Source organism: Girardinichthys multiradiatus, chromosome 14, assembly GCF_021462225.1.
Source record: "Girardinichthys multiradiatus isolate DD_20200921_A chromosome 14, DD_fGirMul_XY1, whole genome shotgun sequence".
Taxonomy (NCBI): Eukaryota; Metazoa; Chordata; class Actinopteri; order Cyprinodontiformes; family Goodeidae; genus Girardinichthys; species Girardinichthys multiradiatus.
Window position 1 is genome coordinate 34,046,560 of NC_061807.1, and position 22,658 is coordinate 34,069,217.

The following is a 22,658-nucleotide window of genomic DNA, read 5'->3' on the forward strand; positions in this document are numbered from 1 at the left end:
ACCACTGTGCAGGACTTGTATATGTTATTCCCAAGACGAATTGATGCTGTATTGGCCGCAAAAGGAGACCCTACACCATACTAATAAATTATTGTGGTCTAAAACCAGGTGTTTCAGTTTCATTGTCCAACCCCTGTATTTGTCCCCATAAAAACTACAGTCTCCAAATGATGATTTCATGTATCAAGACATAAAAGCTACCCTAGCCAACACGGCCCTGTGTGAAAAATAAATTACACCCTAAACCCAGTAACTGGTTGTTCCACCCTTGGCAGCAACAACTGCCATCAAGGATTTGGGATAATTGTCAGATTGCTGTGTTGGCAATCTGGGTGACTGTTCTTTACAGAATTGTTTTATTTCAGCCTCTCTATAAGGTTTTCAAACACAAACAGCCTGCCTATGATCATGTCACAGCAGCAACGCAATCAGATTAAATTCTGAACTTTGACAAAGTCGCTCCTATACCTTCATTTTGTTAAAACTCTTCAGAAGGAAGCTGTCAGGTTAGGGTAGAAAAGGGCAAAAGTAGCTTTTTCTGTATTCTTGTGACTGAGATACAAGTTGTCATCCGTTTATTTTTCAAAAGCTAGAGGGGAGAAAGATTTTAGGAAAAGCATGTTACATAAAATGCCTATGTTTGTTTTCCCGTCCTTTTTGGATTTAAGTAAAGGAAAAGGTTAATGCTGCACCAAGTAGTAGTATGTCTATTTTTTTTTAAACAATAGAACCTTAAACGCTGCCTGGAGGAATTTCAGCAGATCTTTTGGAGTTGAAGTATAAAACCAATACAGCTTATCCAGTTATCCAGACAATTTAGATAACAGCTTTTAAACAGGCTAAATTGGCTCACTGATGAAGGCCTTGAGCCATATCAGTGTTTTAAATGTGTTTACTGTTCCCTCATGTGTGTCTGTAAAAAGGTTTGTGCCCCTGTGGCCTGATGTTGAACTTGGCCTCTTTCTCTCCAGTCAGGGCAGAAGTCATCTGGCATTACTGTCCTGCACAAGCTGTTCCTCACGGAGACTGTGCTGGTTCAAGTCTCTGCCTATGTGCAAAAAGAAAGGTCAAGAAGCTCTTGGCACTTGTTTAATAGTTTTGTTTGGACCTTAAGATGCTGTCTAAAGATTCCAATGCATGTGATGAAGTCAGTCTACCTTTGCTCTGCTGGTGGGCGTGCTTTAGATATTGTCCTAGTCATTATTCAGTTTATGAATGCGGCGGCTTAAAGCCCCTTTTTCCGTTAGTGTCTACCCAGGGCAGCTCTACTCGGTTATTAAGGTTTTCCATTATTAACGGTTACTTGGTAACAACGCTTTTTTTAGTACCTACTTGGCCGGGGCTCCAGACGAGCTGAGTCAAGCTGAAAATCTGACGTCAGAAGACTTTTGGTCACTGATTGTGACCAATTAAGGGCTGCTTACGGGTACCAGCGAACACCAAAGTAATGTTGTGAGAAGCTTGAAACACTGTAATGCCATTACTGGACCATTTGTGGCCGGAGTGGTTCGACCAAATGGACACCATTTACAGGCGCCGACCATCGAGCAATGGGAGGGAGAGTTGATTCGACTCCGCACTGTGTTAATGGATTCCTTGATGGATGATGGTGGGTATTTTGTGATATTCTGAAAGTAATGACGTTGTCTCCCGCATGAAGACAATAAGATAGCTAGTTAGCAAAAATGCTAACTCTGTGCTCTGTTTGAATTTTTCGCTCGCTGCCTCTTACGTATGTTGCAATTACGTGCTGTGTGTGTACTCAGTTGTGTGTGTTGTCGTTCCAGAATCTATTTCTTCATGCGAGGGTCAATCTTCCACCTCTCTTAATTTGGACCCTCGAAGCTGTCCAGCTTCTGCCCACATATCTGTTGTACTTGTTGTAAATAGTTTGTATTTTGCTGCTGTCAGTAATAAAATAATTGTTAACTTTGTACCTGGGTAATTTCTGTTCTATCTGTGGTTAAACTGGTGGGAGCAGTCAATAGAACTAACCAAGCATTTATCATTGACATTTTTTGCATTGATGACTCATCTTTAACAAAAGGTAACCTAAATAAGTGAATATTCTTACTGGGTGAAGTCCTAACACAAACAACTCTATTCTTGGATGTCTCAGTGCAGGAGGAACCGTACTCTTTAGTGATAGCACTTTTGTATCAATGAATTCGGTGCCATATTGGCATCCGTATTTTCTGATACTGAGCTAGTGTTTAATAGAATGTAATTTGCTTTAACTGACTACATCATGGGTTATAATTCTATTGACCAAATCATACCAAACTTTATCCAAGTACTGGAATATTCTTAGTTTTTTTTCTTATAGCAATATTTTACAATAAATTTATTGCAATATTTACAAAACAAAAGTAGAGATTTTTTTTTTTTTTTTTTAAACGCAAATTGATTGTCAAAATTCATAATGAGATGTAATAATACAGGTCTGGGCTCAAGGCTGGGAAGGCATCAATAATATTTTTATATCTGTAGCAGCACATAACTCCAAAAAGATGTCCAGTACTCCTGTAATCTGAGTCGGTAGCTAGCCTCCACAGTGCAATGACCACTTTCTTAGGCACACATTGGTAGGAAAGTCATATCTTGTCGATCCAGAGCTGAATGCAGTTTGTTGCACAGGAAACTAAACATTTGTTTAGGCAACCAGAAGTTCTGCAACCACTGTGCGTTCGTGAAATCAATAACAAATATCTTCAGCCATTAAATTGTTGTGTACTGGGGTTATTGTGTATATGACCACTATAGAAAGCTAGAATTAGGTAGCGTTAGCTTGCCCTCACACATCGTCTAGCTCATACCCTCCAGTTTGATGCTGCTCTTTTGCTTCCCACGACCTCCTCTACTTTTCCAGGGTGTTTTTTCTAGCTGCCCTCAGCCTTTTCTGGTTCTCTTTCACTTTGAGTCTGAAGAACAGCCATACACTGAGCAACAGATTTAGCATTGTCCCCATCTATGTTGTTGCATTGTGTTTGTCCTACATACAAATCACATTACGTTATTTTTCGGACTCTGGGGGTGCCTTGCAATGACAACCACAGTCACATTGAGGCGGTACATTATGGGAAACAACCCGAACCACCTGGAGTCAAGTAGAGCCGAGTTGACCTGAGTAGGTACTAGTGGAAAAGAGTCTTTAGAGACGCATTTATTTCTGCGTAAAGGTTCCTTAAAACCCAGTGTTGTAGAAAAATTTGTATCCAGAGACTGACGATTGTCACTCAGAATCAGTTTTATTTTAATCTTGCAAGAGAGAAGGATTTTACAGCATTGGAGATGCGCTCAGTAGTGCTGCTAAATCATTCCGACTAGACAAAGCAAAGGTTCTCCTTATAAGCTACAACAGTTTTCAAAGTAACTCTCATGAGATCCAGTTGAGTTTTTTTTCTGGGGGATTGTGCCGCCCTCTGACAGACTGTCAATCAGTTTTGCACCTCTGCTGTAAGGTTTGTTTAATTTTCTTTGCAAAAAAAGATCAATTGCCACTGATTCTCAGTTGGATTTAGGTCTGGACTTTGACTAAACCATTCTAAAACATGTATATGCTAAGATCTAGACCATGTCATGAACATGTCACCGGCGCGCCTGAGAGGTCCTCCTAGGGGCATGTGCCCAAGCCACCTGTGTGGGAAGGGAGAGCGATAGGAGGGGAGTTGAAGGAGCAGAAGGGCGCCGAATCAGTGCCGTTACTCTGTTATTGATCATTTCATGCTGTTAAATATAGAAAAGGCCAACTAGAAAAACATTTTTTCTACTGAGGGTTTTGACGCCCCCTCTAGTGCAGCGTCCCTATGCGTTGCATACAGTGCACACCCACTTTTTGCGCCATTGATTATAATGTAGGTCTGGCTGTATGTTTAGTGGTGCTGTCCTGCTGGAACGTTCACCTTTGCCCCAGTCTCTAGGCATTTGCAGCCTGCAGAAGATTTTGCTCCATCCATGCATCAACTCTGACCAGCTACCCTGTCCATGGTGAATTTTTTGCCACTGTGGTGTTCCTGTAACTATCTTGTAACAATGGTTCTTACATGACCAACTATACACAAAGGTCATATTTTTTGAGTACATAACTAATAGTTTTCCTGTCAACAGCTTCTTCCACTTGAGCTGCGGACCTCAGCACCTCCTCCAGAGTTACAATAAGGCTCGTGGTTGCTTCTGATTAATGCGCATCTGTCAGTTTAAGTGGTCAGCCTTGTTTTGCTGGGTTTGCTGTTGTGTCATAGTCTCAGTTGTCTGATGATGTTCTGTAAGATGTTCAAATTATAGGATATTTTATAACCTAGTGTTGCTTTAAACCTCTCCACATCTTTCTCCCTGACCTGTGTGGTGTGTTCCTTGGTGTTCATGATACTGTTTGTTCACTGTTTTCCAAGAAACCTCTAAGGTCTTCACAGAACAACTGGATTTATACTGAAATTAAACCACACAGTTGTGGACTTCATTTACTTATTGGATGACTCTAGAATCTCTAGATCTGCAAAGCTGGTAGAGAAATTTCCCTAATATTCTTGTAGCCGTCAAATCAAAAAAAGGTGGTTCTTTAAAGTATGAACTAAAGGGGGCTGAATACAAATACACCCCACAGATTTGTAAAGTTACAAAATACTTTGAAAAGTTCAAGGACTATGGAAAATCTTTGTTGTCTTTTGGAATTAGCTACATTGGATTAAAATGTTTAAATACAACAAAGTTGCAAAACAGCAAACATTGTTTTTTACTATACTTACTTATACGTATCAGTATAAATCAAAATATAGAGCTTTCTGTCTTATGCATTTCATAAAATCTAACAGCCTTTCTGTAGATGGGATTTCTATGTCAAAGGTTAATGTAAAGATGAAATCAACAGGACTTTACCCTCACACACTTGGCTTAGTCCAGTTATTGTGAAAGACTGAAGATTTAAACACTGACAGCAGCTTCAGTCCCTTGAGTGGCATAAAAAATGCAAAGCATGTGAATCAGAGCATCCTTGGAGGCTGTGCGGGGAAACATAGTCTTGTCATTACCCTGCAGCAGATGTTACTTAATGAGTCACAGCAGTCTGTGTGTTTAGTGAAGCCAAGCTGGAATCAGACTTGTATGCCGTTCCCACCAGAGATATGCAGCAAGACTCTGTTCATACTTGATTTGTCTTAGTTCCAAATTGCTTTTATAGGGAATATCTCAGTTAACCAAACGCAAGGAAAAAGAAGGCTCAGCCCTAATAAAACAAGGTTGTCGGTCCTTTAACCCCATAACCTCAAAAAATGTTTTGGCTTCATCTGAATGAGTATGACTGTAGGCCTTATTTATCAACATAACTTTTTTCCACCTTGCTTTTCTCAGGATAATGCTTCTCTTGTCACCAGCCTGGTGTGACAAAAATCTACAGTAAAATTAAAGTACACCATCTTTCATACTGGTGTCAGGAAGCAGATGGCCTTTGACATTTCACTCTACAACACTAGATGCACCTGATTTAAAGGAATTGGTTACGAACAGGTTTCTGGATCATGTAAAGCATGTTGAGATGCAAATGAAACCAATCAGCTGGAGCAAGAAGACATCAAAAACATGCAGTACCGTGGGCCTTGATGCCCAGGGTCAGAGATCACCACTCTACAATCCTTTAGTATACAGAGGGGTTTATATTCGAGTCAGTTACTGCAATATTCACAAGTCGTCCGGCTGCAGAACAAGCCCGAATAATGATGCCTCCCCCACCTTGCTTCACAGTTATGAAATTTGTGTTTTGTTTGTGCTGCCATGCTGTTTTTGGTTTTCACCAGGCTATGCATTATGGCCAAACATTTCTATGCTGGTTTTGTCTGCCGAAGGAACATACATTCAGATGTAATCAAGACACAACAACCCTTGGAGTTGTGCTGCCGATGTTTTGGGAGAGACCCTGGAGTGAGTTCATGCACCGGAAACAGTTTCAAATATTTTCTGCTTGTGTTTAATTTCTCTGCCTGTAGAATGACTGAAAATAATAGTTTGCTACAATTTGATGGGTATCAATAATTGCTTCTCTCAGATCATTGCTGATGTCTTTCCTTCTTAGCATTGTGTTAGCACACAACTTTATCCTGATGATCAGTATCTTTGATTGTACCTGCTAAAATTATTTTCTCTCGCTTTATGTTAGCGCACACCAATACTTTTTCATTACTGAGGCATGTTTATTAACCTACCAGTGTGCATAAGTACAAAATCCCACTGACACCAGATTTAAAAGAATAGTCCTTAGACACTGAATCATTTTTAAAGCTTTTATTTGACTTTTCCTCCACCTTTTACATGTTTGTAACACCATACAGTACAAAGATATTTTGTATTTAAAAGTGCAGTCTTTTAGACACTGGCTGCCATGTGCATGTAGTAAACTCTGCAGGCGTGTTAAGGACTCTATACCCTTGCAATGTTAGGGGATAGATGTGCAAATATTAAGGCCGTGCAGCTTGTGGTTATGAATCTGTTCCATATTGAGTGCTGGAAAACCAATTCAGGGTGATAAATTATTCTAGAGTAAACCAAAACAAGAGCTAAGCAAAAACTGTAACATTGTTTGACATTTAGACAAAGAAAGCAAATAAATACACTACCGGTCAAACGTTTTGGATACACTTTCTTACTTAATGGGTCTGAGTATTTTAATTGCAGAGTCTCACCAAAGGCAACCAAACTCAGAATGAACACACATGGAATTATGTGGTAAACAAAAAGTGTGAAATAACTTTAAACATTTTCATATTTTAGATTCTTCCAAGTAGCCACCCTTTGCTTTGATTACTGCTTTGCTCTCCATGAGCTTCATCAGGTGGTCACCTGAAATGGTTTTCCAAAGAGTTTTGAAAGAACTCTCAGATTCCAAGTTTAAGGGGTTTCAAGGGGGAACCTCTGGGTTCACTGAGAGAAGGTCAAAGTTTATTATTTCAGTCATTACAGCAAAGGGCGGCTACTTTAAGGAATATAAAACATTTTTTAAGTTCATTTACAATTAATGTTGCTATATACTTCCATATGTGTTCACTCACAGTTTTGATGCCTTCAGTGAGAATCTACGTACAATGTAAATAGTCATAAACATAAAGAAAACCATTAAATGAGAAAAGGGTTCTAAAACTTTTGACAGGTAGTGTACTGTATGCATGAGATTTCATGCTATAAACAAAATTAATTATCCTTTAATAACTTCTTCATATAGTTTGTTGTTGTCAGCCATTACTATAAATTAGATGCATGTAACACATCGTTAATTTTAAACAAAACCTTTGAAATGAGTCTTTTGAAAATGTCCAGTAAGCAGATTTCTGCAGTCTGTTTGTAACTTTTGCTCCTTCTGCCCTCTATTATTTACTCTCTTTGTCTTCTTTTGTCAACAGTGCAAGGCACATCTGCTTTTAGAGTATAAATAAGGATTGAGTGCTGTTTTGAAGAAAAATCTGTATTTTTTTTAAAGTATATCAGTTGAGTGTGTCTTTGGTCTGTTAATCACATTTTTGTACGTAGTTTATCATCTGCATCTTAGACTTTCTCTAGATTAAAGGAATGCATGTTTTCTTTAAAACAACATGCTGACAGCAGCCTTTGACAAGATGTGGAACAGGGCGAAGGTCGTAAAGGGGCCCTTAGATAGCACAAAGTATTTTCTGCATTTTAGCAAGGTCCCTGCTGCTACCCTCTTTATCTGTCATTGGAATAAAGCAACAGATAAAGAATTTTAGCCAGTTCTGTACAAAGGAAGTAAGAGTTGTGAGATTTGTACCTCATGTGACATAGTTACAGCTGTTATTTTTCAAAAGGAACATTATTGTCATATCATAAGACTACAGCTGAACTGTCAATAAACCCCATGTTATCAGGCAGGCTGTGTACATTTAAGACTCCATCACATCATTTGTAGAATGAAGTTCAAGGCCAAAAAAACTGAACATCCAAAAAAGATGTGACTTTTCTTCTTTTGGGTGTGGGCAACTTTTAGATCAAAGCACTAAAGTAATTGTGGTTACTTTCCATTGTTTAAACAAAATTGCATATCTATGGCTGTTTTTACCCATTTTCTGGTAGCTAAATTGGTAATAAATGCATGTAGCTGTGCAGATAACATACTGATAGTTATAAATACAAATTCATATAATAAAGATAAAAAACAAAGTTTGTATCCTGGTTTTCACGAGGCATCAACATTGTGATCGAACACTAGTGTAAACGCGCTGGTTGTGTCCTGGACGATCTAATATTTCACAGGCTCCGATGAGGGGCGTTGGTTTGTGGAACAGCGGCCCTCCCTGAGGACAGACAGAAGTTTTTAATGTCATGAAAAAATACAGTAGACTGTATGAGGTAGAATTTATCATTAGGACATTCAAAATAATAAAAAGATAAATAGTGAATATTTTAACTGTAGTTAACAACAGTATCATCTAACCCCCTGCCTTCAGTCACCTTTGTAAAAAAACAAAAACATCCCAGGAAAAGCTAAAGTGTGCAAACAATTTAAAATGTGTTAGAAAATCTATCTAGACACTACCTTTGTTTGTTTATAGTTTAGTTTATGACATGATAATTATTTTAACTCCAAGTTGTTTGGAATTAGACTAAAATGTAAAGTAAGATATGAGTCTTAACCCCCTAAAGTTCTTGGCTACCATACCAAATTTCTATTTTTGCTGATGATGCAAGTGTAATAAAATAAGAGATGTTTGTCCCTTTTTTGTTTGTTTTAAGTGGTAACAATCAAATACATAGCCCTCTGTAGAAGATATTTCATCTTGGAAATCCAAAGATCCCTGACTTCAAATGCAACATTGTTGCCATGAATTCAGAATATATCTAAAGCTTCAGGTAGGAACTGTTTGTTTGCGCTACTGGCATTTTGTATCTTACTAAATCAGTGGCATGGATGGTATTGTATAATGTCTGTTTCTTCAGTGTTTAAAAATGGGTAGTGTTAGTGAAACAGTTGTTAGTGGCCTAAATTAGCTACTGAATTAGCTGGTAGATAGCTTCATCCGTGACAACGGTTAGCTAATCTAAACGATACTTCGACTTGCAACTGAAACACCTTCAACTTGAGTGAAACATCCTTTCCAGTGCCAGCATCTGACTTTAAGGCAAAGTAATGAGAACCTGATCTAGACATTAATGTTGTTACTTTGAGCTTTGGTTTCTTTAATAACATTTGCTGTAGCCTATCTCTAACTGTAAGTCAGTTATGAGATTTAGAGCCACCTAAAGTCTTTGGCTGCATAACACTTCTTTCAAGCAAATATATCAGTCATTAGTTTCCCATATAAAGCCAGTGATAAAACTTTAGTAATGTTTCTCTCCCTTCTGTACCTTCATGGTGTGTTCTACTTGTAACGGGATATTTTCATGTCCAGATTTCAAGTTGGAAAAATCAAACAGAACTTCCGCTCAGGTAGGCAAGGTAAGCAATACATCCAAATCTTCGTGAAAGTTGTTGGAAAGGTTGATTTGTGGATCTTTTTAAACATTTAGCACACATACTGTAATACTGCATAACTTCTGTCTGTCAACATGTTTCTTAAGTGTTTGAATTCATAAACTGAGATAAATGTGTTGATAGGGGCTTGTATTGCTAATAGCAGACAGCTCAATGCTGATCCAATTGGCAAATCCCTAAAGTTTTCAGAAATTTTTCAGTCAGGCACCATTCTTAGTTATAGTAATGATGCATCATGATTGAATTAGTAGGCCATGCACATTTCATTTCATTCTACTTTCATTACAGCTCACACAGCTTATATATATATTTTTTCCCTGTTACCTGCACAGTCCAGTTGCACATTCAAAGTTGTTTTGGCAGAAAGCTCCAGATGGTTTGCTGCTCATGATCCTCCACAGTGGAGTCATTCGGGCAAATCTCTTCAGGGTGTGCTCTGTGTGTTCTCCCCTCAAACTTGGAATCTGGTCAGAGCTGGACCGGACCTGTGATACCAACGGACCGGCGTGTGCCTGGTAAACAGGCATGAATGAAGAAAAGGCACGGGAATGTCTATTAGTTGTTGAAAGTTCATCACAAGAAGGTAGCACACAATCCTGCCACTGATTCTCTGTCTGCGAGTTGGTGGCTTGTGGTGTGTAAGAGCATTTTGACAATCAGTTTGAGTGCACATAGCACCAGCAGTGTAATTTATTAGACACAATATGGGTCAGGATTCCAAAAATTATTTGTCAACTTCTTTTACATCTTCCCATGATCATTACCCACTTTGTGAAAGATGTGATCTGAATTTCATTTTTATAACTTTAAACATTTAAAACTATTCTATCTACTCCTTATAGTTGCCATAACAAAACTCCATACATTTCAATCATATCAAGTCAGTCTGCTTACCTGCTGAGTCAGCAATAATACCGCAATGCACATCACCACCAATGCTTTTCTGTGAGTGAAGAGGCTTTTCTGTTCCATCTTTCAATGGGCTTAGACAAAGTTTCCTTTATCTCTAAAGATCTCTGAACTTGGTCTTGACCAGGTGGATCTCCTAATTTTCAAATACCAACTGGAGAACTCAACCTGGTGAAATGGACCAACTCTGAAAGTAAAGTTTTTTAGCTGCGGCTTTACTGAAGGTATAACCAGATCTACCTGACTCAGCAAACTCACATGGGTTGGGTTCTCCTTTATATAGTAAGACCATGATCCCAGAGGGGGGAGAACACGAGTGGGAGGGACAGAGTTCCAGTCCTTGCTGTGTAATTATACCCCCCCACCACCCGTCTTTCTTTATCTCTCTTTATTCATCTAATCGAGACATGATGTGTCTGCAGAAAACTGTCACTGGCATAAATCAAACCATCAACCATGATCAGCAGAGTGGAAAGTTACTGGAAAAATTATGCTTCCAGTTAGAGACTAACTGCTTTCTGCTGGTGTGATTCCTGTTTCTACATCTGTCAGCCACAGGGCATGGTTAAATGCTCTCTGTATGAGAAGAGTCTTGTGCTGCTGTGCATCAACTACTCCGTTAGTGTAATTAAGCATTATAGTCCCACACAGATATACATTTAAATGTGACAAGTGCGGTTCAGGCGACACAAAGAGATCTCAGCATGTCACATGCATGCGCATGTGTGCACCTCATACATTTAAGTGTTAGATAAAAAGGTAAATCTGAGTATGCTGTTTATTTTGCTTCGTGAAAGAATTTGGTCAATTTTACTGCAGTCATTTGTAGGAATGTTCTTTAGTCTGCAAGGCAAAGTAACAAAAAACAAGAACTGTGTCTCTAGATAACAATATGAAGATCATTGTGTTCTGTTCATGTGGACTAGGTGGAATAGTTGGATTGTTCCTCCAAGCCTCTTGTACTGTAGGAATTTTAAAAGACACTAGCTCCAAATTGAAGGAGCACATGCTCCTGAGTAGAAAACCTTGAAATTTCCTCTTTAAATTCCAGTTAGGTTGGTGCTCACTCAGGAGACTGACAGGAATTATGTGCTACGGTAACTTGGAACAACTGTGTCATAATTTATCATCAATCATTACTCCTCAGGATGACCCTGACATGCTCCACAGGACGAAAGGTCCCAAAATGCAAAAAGATCTATATGGTGAGGACAGAAATATCGACAATTAAAAACATGTGCAACAATATGGCAAAGGTGCTGTTTAAATATTCGGCCTAACAATCCATAGATAACAAATAAAAAGACAAGAGCTCCCAGAGAGACTTGACCATATTAGATGTATGATACGAAGGGACTATGTCATCTGGTTGTTCCAGTTTGCCCTCCAGCACAGTCCACTGGTATCTGTTTAGAATGAAAAAAATGTCTGACTTCCCAGCAATATTTGAACTTTATACTTAATTCAAATTCCATTTGGTGGCTGGACTGATGGCAGGTGTCAAACATGAACACATCTGACTGGCTTTCAATTCATGTGTGAGCTTTGTGCACGCTGCAGGCTAATATTCACAGAAATAGGTTTCTCAGAAAGTCCCTAAATTTGAAAAAAGCCTTGACTGAAAGCCAACAACTCTGATAGCAAGTGTGGTAACAGTTCAGATGCAGTAACTTCTGGCCCTTCTCTTTCCCATGAACAGAAACGAATACAATATATAATTTGGTATTAAGAAATTATTTTACTAGGACTGATTTAGAATGTCGAAGGACTTAAGCATGGGAGGCTACATTTTTACAGGCAAAGTTTTAGATAAGCTTTGTTTTTGACAGCACCAGGCCACTTTTTGCTAAACCTCACATTAACAAGTTATGTAAGACTGCTTATAATACAGTTCAAGGATGCAGGTACTGGTTGAAGAGATCAACTGAATAGCTAAACTAAAATGCGATGGGAAAAAGAGCATGAACTCAGTTTCACAGGTCCTCAATAAAGTTGATGGGTCATGTCTATCTTAAAATCTGCATTTTATTGGCATTTTTACTTGCATTCCAGAGGTACCTTGCATTGGGTAGGCCAGTGGATTCCCAAAGTCGAGGTTGGTCTCCTGTTACAGGTTACAAAACACCAAGTGGAAAAGTCTTGAGAACACCCCTAAATGTCAATCTAAATGTAAAACGTTTTGCTCTATAGGGCACATGAACAGCTGAGATTTGACCTTTCCCCTAATTTAAGGTCACTTAATGTGTCCATGCTGGACTTTTAGGTCTATCCAAAATATGACAAACATCATGTTTAATGATTTAAATGTTGTCTATATATGTTAAAGATTCACTTATATGAATAATCCTTTTTTTTGCCATAATATACATTCAAGGAGTTTTGAAATAATCCATAATAAGGCATAACTTTAAATAGTGATTAATGTATTAAACCTTCAATGTAAATCTGTCTTTTTATTTGCTGAAATTATATATGTTTGAAATGTTAAATGTGAAAAGCAGTATTATGTCTGAAGTGATAGTTTGTTGACAAAAAAAACCAATAAAATAAATGTTTTTTTGTTTTTTTTATTGTCTGTCAAATAGGAAGTTAACCCAAATCTGCCTGTGATTGGTTTATGGGATCCACATGATGATTCCTCTCCTCATAGCAGGAGACTGGGCTGTGAGAGCAGATCTCCACTTGGCTCCATGAGGTCAACAACACCTTGATTTTAGACCACACAGAGATGCTCAATTCTTTTATTATCTGAAAACTGAATGATCTGGCTAATTCAGGGAGTTTGAATTATTTTCTTCCCCTTTCAAGATTAAAATAGAGACCGAGTGCATGCCATGTTGAAAACAGTTTGGTGAACATTTCTTCATGCAGTAACTTAACTAATTTTTTTGTCTGACAGGGATGAAACAATAAAAATATTACATGGAGCATTACCACAGATATAGAAAATGTCATCTATTCCCAGAATAGTGTCTAATAAGTGACACAGCATTGAGTAAGTTCAAAGTCTCCCAGCTGTTTGACTATGCTGTTGACTCATTTTATCACGTATTGCACTTGGACAAACACACAGTTCTTTTCTCCACGAACTCCACGAGACAGACTTTCTACACCTTTGTCATGCAAAAGTGTCACACTTTTTAGGAATCAACGTTCTAGAGTTTCCCATCCTTTGAGTTAAACTTAAAATATAAAATACTGAAGCTCAACATACATTTCTGACTAATATTTAAAGATGTAATCTGCAATGGAAAGGAACTATCCTATTGTGTACTTTATTTGTGTGGAAATACAACTGTTTTTTCATACTCTTTTTTTTTTTTTGCTTTCTTCATACTGTTTCAGACTAGGAAATAATTGCAATGAAATTCTATTCTTTTCAATGCCTTCTAGACTGTGCCAGAGCCCTTTTTCATACAGTGCTGTGAAATAGCAGATGTTGTCAGACAGATTCTATTCAAATGACTTCTTGACACTAAAGGTCAAGCAGTAGTAGTGCACGTTGAGGTGGATACCCGTCGGTGCAGGACGGTTGGCAAACAGTGATGAAAGACTGACATTTTTTGTGCCCTACTTAACTTCACATTTCAATGCATCCTGGTGGTTAAAACACTATGTTTTCTGCAACATGAACCAAAGTTTTTCTTTTTTTCTTTACATATGAATTATTTACTGACAGGGTATTATTTGCAACAATTATCAGTCAGAAGATCAAATCTATGGTGTTAAGCTGGGGAAAAACAGTGATGGAAGTTGAAAAATTGCTTCAGTTTGCAGGCTGTTCTTGGATTTCTCTACATATTGGATTTATTCTGGTCAAATAAATCAACGGCTATTGAACTGTCATCATATCTTGTATGATCAATATAATCACAGAAAAGCCTTCCTCCTACTGTTTACTATCTCTGCGTTATCTTATGAATGTTCCTTTTCTGAAACTATACGTGTTTGACTGTAATCAGTTTAACCTTTTTTTCCCTATGAATTTCACGTGTCCTTCCTAAAAGGCTTTTCCTGATAGTGAGGTCAAGGTGAGAGATCCGCTTGTACAAAACAAACAGGGGAAATAACAAGCTCAGCATTGTAGAGAAAATCTGGATTGTTTAAAGTAAGCGCTTTTGCTTTAATTTACCTTTTCTTAAGCTCGATGTCCCCTGTAGGTTTCTGAGGGAAGAGCACCATATGCTGGATTTAGTACGACATTGCATTTTCTTTGGTTTGGGTGACTTCTGGTTTCCTCAGCATAAAATGCTGCAATATTTTTACCTCCTGTTTTATATTGCAAAAGATGTGCCCCTTGCATATTTCTTCTATTTCTGCATTTTTCTTGTGTCACATAAATGTTTCACATCAAACTGAGACTAAAAAAAGGTTTTCAAGTGATGATTTCATTAAAAGAAAAAAGCTATCCCAACCAACGTGATGGTAAATAGTGAAGAAATTGTCATTAATTATTTGTCTTCTTTCTATGCCTGTGTCGCTTTTTAAATAAGCGCATTCAATAAAAGCCTCTCAAATTCATAAATACCAAACATGTTTATGTGACATCCCCAAGATGCTTTTTATTTTTTATGCCTTTACTAAAGATGTTCAGGACCTAGAAAACAGCCCTAGTAGTTGTATTTTAAAGTGAAACCAGAAAGGAACTGAGATGATCAGAAACAGACTTGATAAATCAAGTGAGTATCGTAAGCTGCTGAATGTAGAAATACCGGCTCATCAAAGCGGTAAAACATCGTCTGGTCTATTGAGTCTTGGTTTACGCTGCAACATTCAGATGGTAGGGTCTGTACTTAGTGTAACAACATGAAAGCATGGATCCATCCTACCTTGTACCACAAGTCTACCCAAGTGTTGTTGCTGACCATCTCCATCCCCTTATGATCAGAGTATGCCCATTTTCTAATGGGTACATCCAGTAAGATAATGAACCATTCCCTAAGCTCAAAACATCTCAGCCTGTTTTTTAAACATGGCAGTGAGTTCACTAACCTCTAAAGTCACCAGATCTTAATCTCAATTCCAAACAGAGCACCTGTGGGAAGTGGAGGAGCAGCATCATGAATGTGCAGCTACTGCCTGAAGCAATTGTATCAATACAGACCAGGCCAGTGAGAGTACACAGTCACAACTTATCAGCACAACCTGCTTCCCCAGCTTGAAACGTTTGTTAGAAAAAAAACATGTATAAAAGGTACAGTTTGTTGGCAGCACTGCACAGCTAGGTCCTATAGGAAGTTAGAAAAGGCACACTTTGAACCCATGAGTCATTTAGTTAGTGTAACTAAACCTGATGTAAAAGCATAACCACACCCCCAAAATAATTTTGAAAAATGCCAACGTGGGTACTACCAAGAGACACTGAAGGGCACGGCCAAGTGTGGGGATGAGCGGGGGTGTGGTCAGGACAAGGGAAAGTGGCAGCTAGCTTAATTTGACATATTGAAACATGGAGAGTGAGCAGAGTGATGCCGATAGTTTAACCACAGATTCAATATTTTCAGGTGGCTTTTTCACCCCTCTCTTCACTGCAGGTTAAGGAGGTTTATACAGGTCCTTCTCAAACTATTAGCATATTGTGATAAAGTTCATTATTTTCCATAATGTCATGATGAAAATTTAACATTCATATATTTTAGATTCATTGCACACTAACTGAAATATTTCAGGTCTTTTATTGTCTTAATACGGATGATTGTGGCATACAGCTCATGAAAACCCAAAATTCCTATCTCACAAAATTAGCATATCCTTAAAAGGGTCTCTAAACGAGCTATGAACCTAATCATCTGAATCAACGAGTTAACTCTAAACACCTGCAAAAGATTCCTGAGGCCTTTAAAACTCCCAGCCTGGTTCATCACTCAAAACCCCAATCATGGGTAAGACTGCCGGCCTGACTGCTGTCCAGAAGGCCACTATTGACACCCTCAAGCAAGAGGGTAAGACACAGAAAGAAATTTCTGAACAAATAGGCTGTTCCCAGAGTGCTGTATCAAGGCACCTCAGTGGGAAGTCTGTGGGAAGGAAAAAGTGTGGCAGAAAACGCTGCACAACGAGAAGAGGTGACCGGACCCTGAGGAAGATTGTGGAGAAGGGCCGATTCCAGACCTTGGGGGACCTGCGGAAGCAGTGGACTGAGTCTGGAGTAGAAACATCCAGAGCCACCGTGCACAGGCGTGTGCAGGAAATGGGCTACAGGTGCCGCATTCCCCAGGTCAAGCCACTTTTGAACCAGAAACAGCGGCAGAATTGCCTGACCTGGGCTACAGAGAAGCAGCACTGGACTGTTGCTCAGTGGTCCAAAGTACTTTTTTCGGATGAAAGCAAATTCTGCATGTCATTCGGAAATCAAGGTGCCAGAGTCTGGAGGAAGACTGGGGAGAAGGAAATGCCAAAATGCCAGAAGTCCAGTGTCAAGTACCCACAGTCAGTGATGGTCTGGGGTGCCGTGTCAGCTGCTGGTGTTGGTCCACTGTGTTTTATCAAGGGCAGGGTCAATGCAGCTAGCTATCAGGAGATTTTGGAGCACTTCATGCTTCCATCTGCTGAAAAGCTTTATGGAGATGAAGATTTCATTTTTCAGCACGACCTGGCACCTGCTCACAGTGCCAAAACCACTGGTAAATGGTTTACTGACCATGGTATCACTGTGCTCAATTGGCCTGCCAACTCTCCTGACCTGAACCCCATAGAGAATCTGTGGGATATTGTGAAGAGAACGTTGAGAGACTCAAGACCCAACACTCTGGATGAGCTAAAGGCTTCTATCGAAGCATCCTGGGCCTACCATAAGACCTCAGCAGTGCCACAGGCTGATTGCCTCCATGCCACGCCGCATTGAAGCAGTCATTTCTGCCAAAGGATTCCTGACCAAGTATTGAGTGCATAACTGTACATGATTATTTGAAGGTTGACGTTTTTTGCATTAAAAACACTTTTCTTTTATTGGTTGGATGAAATATGCAAATTTTGTGAGATAGGAATTTTGGGTTTTCATGAGCTGTATGCCACAATCATCCGTATTAAGACAATAAAAGACCTGAAATATTTAATTCGGTGTGCAATGAATCTAAAATATATGAATGTTAAATTTTCATCATGACATTATGGAAAATAATGAACTTCATCACGATATGCTAATATTTTGAGAAGGACCTGTATGGAGCCCAACAGGCCTGAGCCTCATCAGTTTGACACGCTGGCTCAAGGCACTGACTCAGCTATGCCGTAAGCCGGTGCTGCCAAGACAGAGGAGGATAGAATGAGGTTGTGTGTCTGAGTGAAATTGTTATATTATTAATTATACCTGAACCGCGGCTTTGACAGACATGTACCAAGCTGTACCTTTGGAACCAATTGGAAAATTCAACTGCAGTAGCCACTGCCAACCCAAAGAGGGAAGCACCAAGATGGTTTTAAGACAAATATTGCAGAATTAAACAAGTTTACTTGAAAATGTAAATTGCACAGTAACAAAGATAGCCCCCTTAAGGCCCCATTTATACAGTTTATCTGCAAAAAACAAAAGTTGATTTGGGGTTATGTTACTCTTTAAGGGAAGCCAAGATCTTTTTTGGATGAGTTTGAATTCAAGTTATCACATCAATACAGCCTACCAAACACTGCCAGTGGATAAATAATCTCAAACAAGTGGAAGCCATTCCTACACATTTAACTGAAAACTCAAGAAGAGTACATTTTCCTGAAATGTACCATCTCAACTTCCTGAGTACCTTTCTATAAAAAAGAACAAAAAGAAGACCATTTGATCAAGGTTTAGGAACACCAAGATAAAAAAGTTAAATCCTACTTTGTGAAAAAGAAAAACTTCTTCTGACTGCCATCCTCCTTTCAGCATCAGATGATTTATCCCAAAGTTGATGACGTGCAGGAAAGACATCCTGAGCAGATACATTTCAAGCTTTAAACACAGCCGACAAACCTTACAAATGAGACATTTCTGGTTTTGGACAAAAACCCACAGCTGATAAGGCTTTAGAAAATATGCTTTTTATTTTATTAATCATTTTTACTTATGATAAAAATTCCATTCTTTTCCCACTGCACTTGTTTTCCCTTTTCAAACACCATCATACCTCATCATCACCGTATTCAGTAGTCTTCCTCTGGGACATCCCAGTGGCAGCACAAAGCTTTCTTCAGGAGACTCTTTTCTTAAATACATCCAAACAGCACAAGTTCAGTTTGTAGAAAGCAACAATGTAACACTGCAACACCTGAGTAGGTACATCCAACATGGATGATGCCTTGTCCATTAAAACATTTCCCCTCTTATCTTTGTTAAACATGGTATTCTTCTTTGTTACAGAAGGAAATGGCCTCCATCAGTGGCGCCACCTCATCCAGAACTTTTTTTTTTTTTTTTTTTTTTACAAAAATTGTTTTTGGTCCGCTTCAGCCCTGCTGTGAAACACAGATGAGATTTAAAATGACACCGGACAAAAATGAAGTAAACACACACACAAAAACTGCCTTTAAAGTGCTTTAACAGTGATTGGAAACTTCCTTCTTTCAGTCTTGAGATCATTATGCTGAGCCCAAATCAGCTCTTCCTGGGTCAGTGTCTTCGTGTTGATCAACTGAGTCCATTAACGACACGTGCAGGACTCTGCCACCATGTCCTCCAACTCCCTGTAGTCCACCTTCTTTTTGTAGATGACCAACACGCTCATGGGCATGTACTTGTAGGGAACGCAGGATGGCGGAGGGACGTCCCCAACGCCCAGCTCGTTGATGAGCGTCTGGATGATGGCGTGGTTGGGGGAATGGTAGCCGTAGTGGAGCACCCTTGGGCAGTCACCCTGACAGTATCGTGGGTTGTAGACCTGTGGAGCAATGAAGTAATGGCCAAGGCCAAGTTCGTTGAATGCCAGGTTGAAGGAGTGCAGCTTGCAGCGGTTCTTTGGGACGTCAGTTTTGAGTTTGTAGCTGGTAATGTCAGTAAAGATGGACGCAGGGGAGGAGGTGGAGGAAGACAAAGAGGAGCCGAGAGCATTTTTCAGCTCTTCCAGTGAAGAATCTTTGGCCTCCAAGGAGGATTCCTCTTTGGAGCTACGCCGGTGGCGAATCGAATGGTGCCCCCACCACCCAACTTGTCTCATGAGGTCTTCCCCCTTAGCACCGAGTAAGTCCCCCATCCACTCCTTCACCTCTCTCTCCTCCTCCAAATACAGAAGAAGAGAGGGGACTTCCAGCTGAGACTCGCCTGTCCAGCGCCTACTACCCCAAAACGAGGGCCACCACCATGAGGGGCCAGTGTCCCCATCAACAGGCTCTGCACACCAATACTGGGCGGTTAGGGTAAGGTGCCCCTGGTCCCCCTGATCCTTTTCCTGCAGGATGTGAGCGCTGACGTGTGCCGTGATGTCCGTCTCCGTCCAACGCTGGTGGGGTTCCAGGGTGACCAGGCTGCTGGCGCCCAGTGAGGTTATCTGAGCCCGGCAGCGGGGCGGCTCTACAGCCTGGGTGGTGACTGAGGGTGTGGAAGAGGAGCGCAGGTGGATGAATGAAGCTCTGACAAGCTGTTCTGAGGGAAGAGTGTCCAGTTTGTATTGTACAGTGAAGGTGTAGGTGAGATCTGAGAGAAATGAAGAGAAAATGTTAATCTTTTTAATTTATGGGAGAACAAATTATGTCTCAAATTAATTAAGTCTTGGACCTGTGCTCTAGGATTAACCATCCTGATATTTTAGTAAAAGACCAAAAAATTGCATACAGATCTTGGTCGGTTCAAGCGGTAATGATTGACAATTCTTCATGCTTTCTGAAAGCCTTTCAAAGAATTTCTCTGGACATTGGCTGCTTTTTTCCCCTAATCAGTCCAGTCCTTGTACCAGACCATGTAAGCATGTTGTTCAGCATGTACGTAAAAAAAAAAAAAGCAGCGTAAAGTCCATAAATAGGGTACAAAGAAAGTTGTTTTACATCTATGAAAACTATATAAAGCTGAAGAACAAAAATGAAAAAAAAAAAGAGGACAAATGTCAAACCAAGACCTCACACAGGACCGTGATAATTCACCCTCCTTAAACTGATCAACAATTAAGTTTTCAGCTTAAAGCTCTTTAAGGTTTCACAAGCTACATGACTAGGGATTAAACACAAGTTTGACTAGGCGATATGCTGCAGTTTTTAAGGCTGACTAATCCTTCGGTGGTCCTAAAGTCAGAAGCTCAGTGAGAGTGAGTTTATTGCCACGTTGTGTGTTGACAACATTGGCTCCTACCTTGAGCCCTTTTTATGCCTCGATCATTCTTAAGTCAGAGTTATGATAAACATGCTACTGGACAGAAAATGAATGAAATTACAGCCAAAGCCCAAAGTGAAAGCAAAATAAAAACAACTTTAAAAACAGATATTAGTGTTCAACATCACATTCAACATTACAAGTCTGGTTTTGGAAATCAAATGTCGACTCTTCTGGACCACATTGTACATGGGGAACATGAACCCAATTAGCTTTCAAAGTAGGAAAATGTGGGACTTTTTTGGAAAGCATGAGTAGTGTCTAGTTAGACAGCACACTTAAATTGTACTTTTTTTTAAAAAAGAGTTTTCTCTAGCAGTCTAGGATTTAATTCCACTGACCCACACATATAAGACGTGGTTGCTTTGGGTCAACCTTTAACCAGTTCCATTCAGATGGCAATGGCACTCAAAGATGAGACCTAAGGCTCACAAACTGTGGTACCGGCACCACTGGTGATACTTTAAACATTTCCCATGAGTATCAGTAAAGGATGTCAAAGTAAAACGCAAATCGACTCCAATGTAGAGTTGGTCAAACGCTGAAAATACGTAGAGAACTAAAGTGGAAATAAACCCAACTTATCCAAATTCAACAACCAGTGGGATGAGTTAGTTGATTAGGTCAGGAGCTAAGCTAACTGCCATTAGCAACACCAACTAATGATGTTATATACATTTTTTACATTCAAACACATGTTCACTACATTAGGTTTTATAGTATTGTGTGTATTAAAGATTTAATATGAAAATAAATGTCAAAAGCACAAATAACTGGTTTTTATTGTGTTTGAGTTCTGACAACTGGATTTGGAGGGGAGGGCTGGCAAGAAACTGCTAACTTTCCATGTTCCAGCTTCAAAACCTGAAAGGGTCAACTTCAGTAAAAATGAAAATCATAACAAGAACATAACCCTCAATATTTAATTAATGCAGTGCAGTTAACTATTGCTTTTTAGAAAACTCAGCATCTCCTGAGGCGCTGCCAATTTAGACTAATTTTGACCCTCCTGGCCGAGATGTGGATTTTTTTTTTTTTGGTTTTAAAAAGTGACTGTGGGGAAATACAGTATTTCCACGACAAAACCTCAAAATCAATTAAAAAGGAGATCTAAAATATAAATGGTATAAACAGATATTAAAACTTTGGTTGTTTTAGGCTTCATAGCTGGGTTAGTTTCTTTAACACTCCAAAGAGAACATTTCGAGTCATAATCAGAAAATGCTTTTTAAAACGGGTAAACTGGGTTTTCCTTCACCTCCTGAAGCGGGCAGGTAGTGCACCGAGGACGCCGCGGGTCTCAGAAGGCGTACTGTGTTAGAGCCGAACTTCCGGTGCTGCTTGGGTCTGCCGTCCGGTTCGGCTGCGCTCCGGTACAAACTGAGCATGAACTGCAAGTTCTGGTCGGCCTTCTGCTCGTCCGTCAGCGGCCGGTGGTGCGCGCCTCGTTGACTGCGCCGGCTGCGCCTCAGCTCGGGCTGGCGGGAGGCCATCTTCCGCCCGGTGAGCACTCCGGTACAGGTGGAACACAGCAGGTAGATGAAGCAGGTCAGGACGCAGACACGCAGGAAGCCGTGTTTTGCGCGGGTCACCCTCATTGTTCGTTAATACAACCTCTGGTGCTAGCGAGCTCCACCAACGAGGCTATAGTCGGCAACCATCCTCCGCACGGCCGAGGGCGTGACTTACAGGTACACCTGACGGCTGACCATGTTGAACGTTTCACTTCACTTCCGGTGAGCCCAATTAACCACTCGGAGGGGAGAGATCAGCCAACGGGAACGCAGGGAAACCATGTGAGGGCTGCGTAAAGGTGGGTATAAATGACTAAGATCACCGATTTTCACACACTTTAATTAAGTATGATGTTTAAATACTTGTCTTATACATCCCAGCACATTCTTCAGAGTTATTTACATGCAAACATGTGAGTTTTGCTTGCGCTAAAACAGATTTCTATATTTGATTAGAGTATACCTGGAAAAGAATTTACCTCTTAAAAATATTTCT

General features: G+C 39.8%; 2 protein-coding genes across 2 annotated transcripts; both read right to left on the reverse strand.

Moving 5' to 3' along the window:
- Positions 1–6,258: 6,258 nt before the first annotated feature.
- leap2 (liver-expressed antimicrobial peptide 2) lies at positions 6,259–10,613 on the reverse strand. The gene is made up of 3 exons (XM_047386046.1): positions 10,364–10,613; positions 9,794–9,981; positions 6,259–8,291 (listed from the first exon to the last, which is right to left on the reverse strand). The coding sequence occupies exons 1-3, from the start codon at positions 10,439–10,441 to the stop codon at positions 8,237–8,239; spliced, it is 321 nt and encodes a 106-aa protein (XP_047242002.1). The 5' UTR covers positions 10,442–10,613; the 3' UTR covers positions 6,259–8,236.
- Positions 10,614–18,369: 7,756 nt separating this feature from the next.
- On the reverse strand, positions 18,370–22,419 carry bmp15 (bone morphogenetic protein 15). Its single transcript, XM_047386028.1, has 2 exons — positions 21,907–22,419; positions 18,370–19,979 (listed from the first exon to the last, which is right to left on the reverse strand). Exons 1-2 carry the CDS (start codon positions 22,244–22,246, stop codon positions 18,991–18,993), a joined length of 1,329 nt encoding a protein of 442 aa, XP_047241984.1. The 5' UTR covers positions 22,247–22,419; the 3' UTR covers positions 18,370–18,990.
- Between the last annotated feature and the right edge of the window lie 239 nt (positions 22,420–22,658).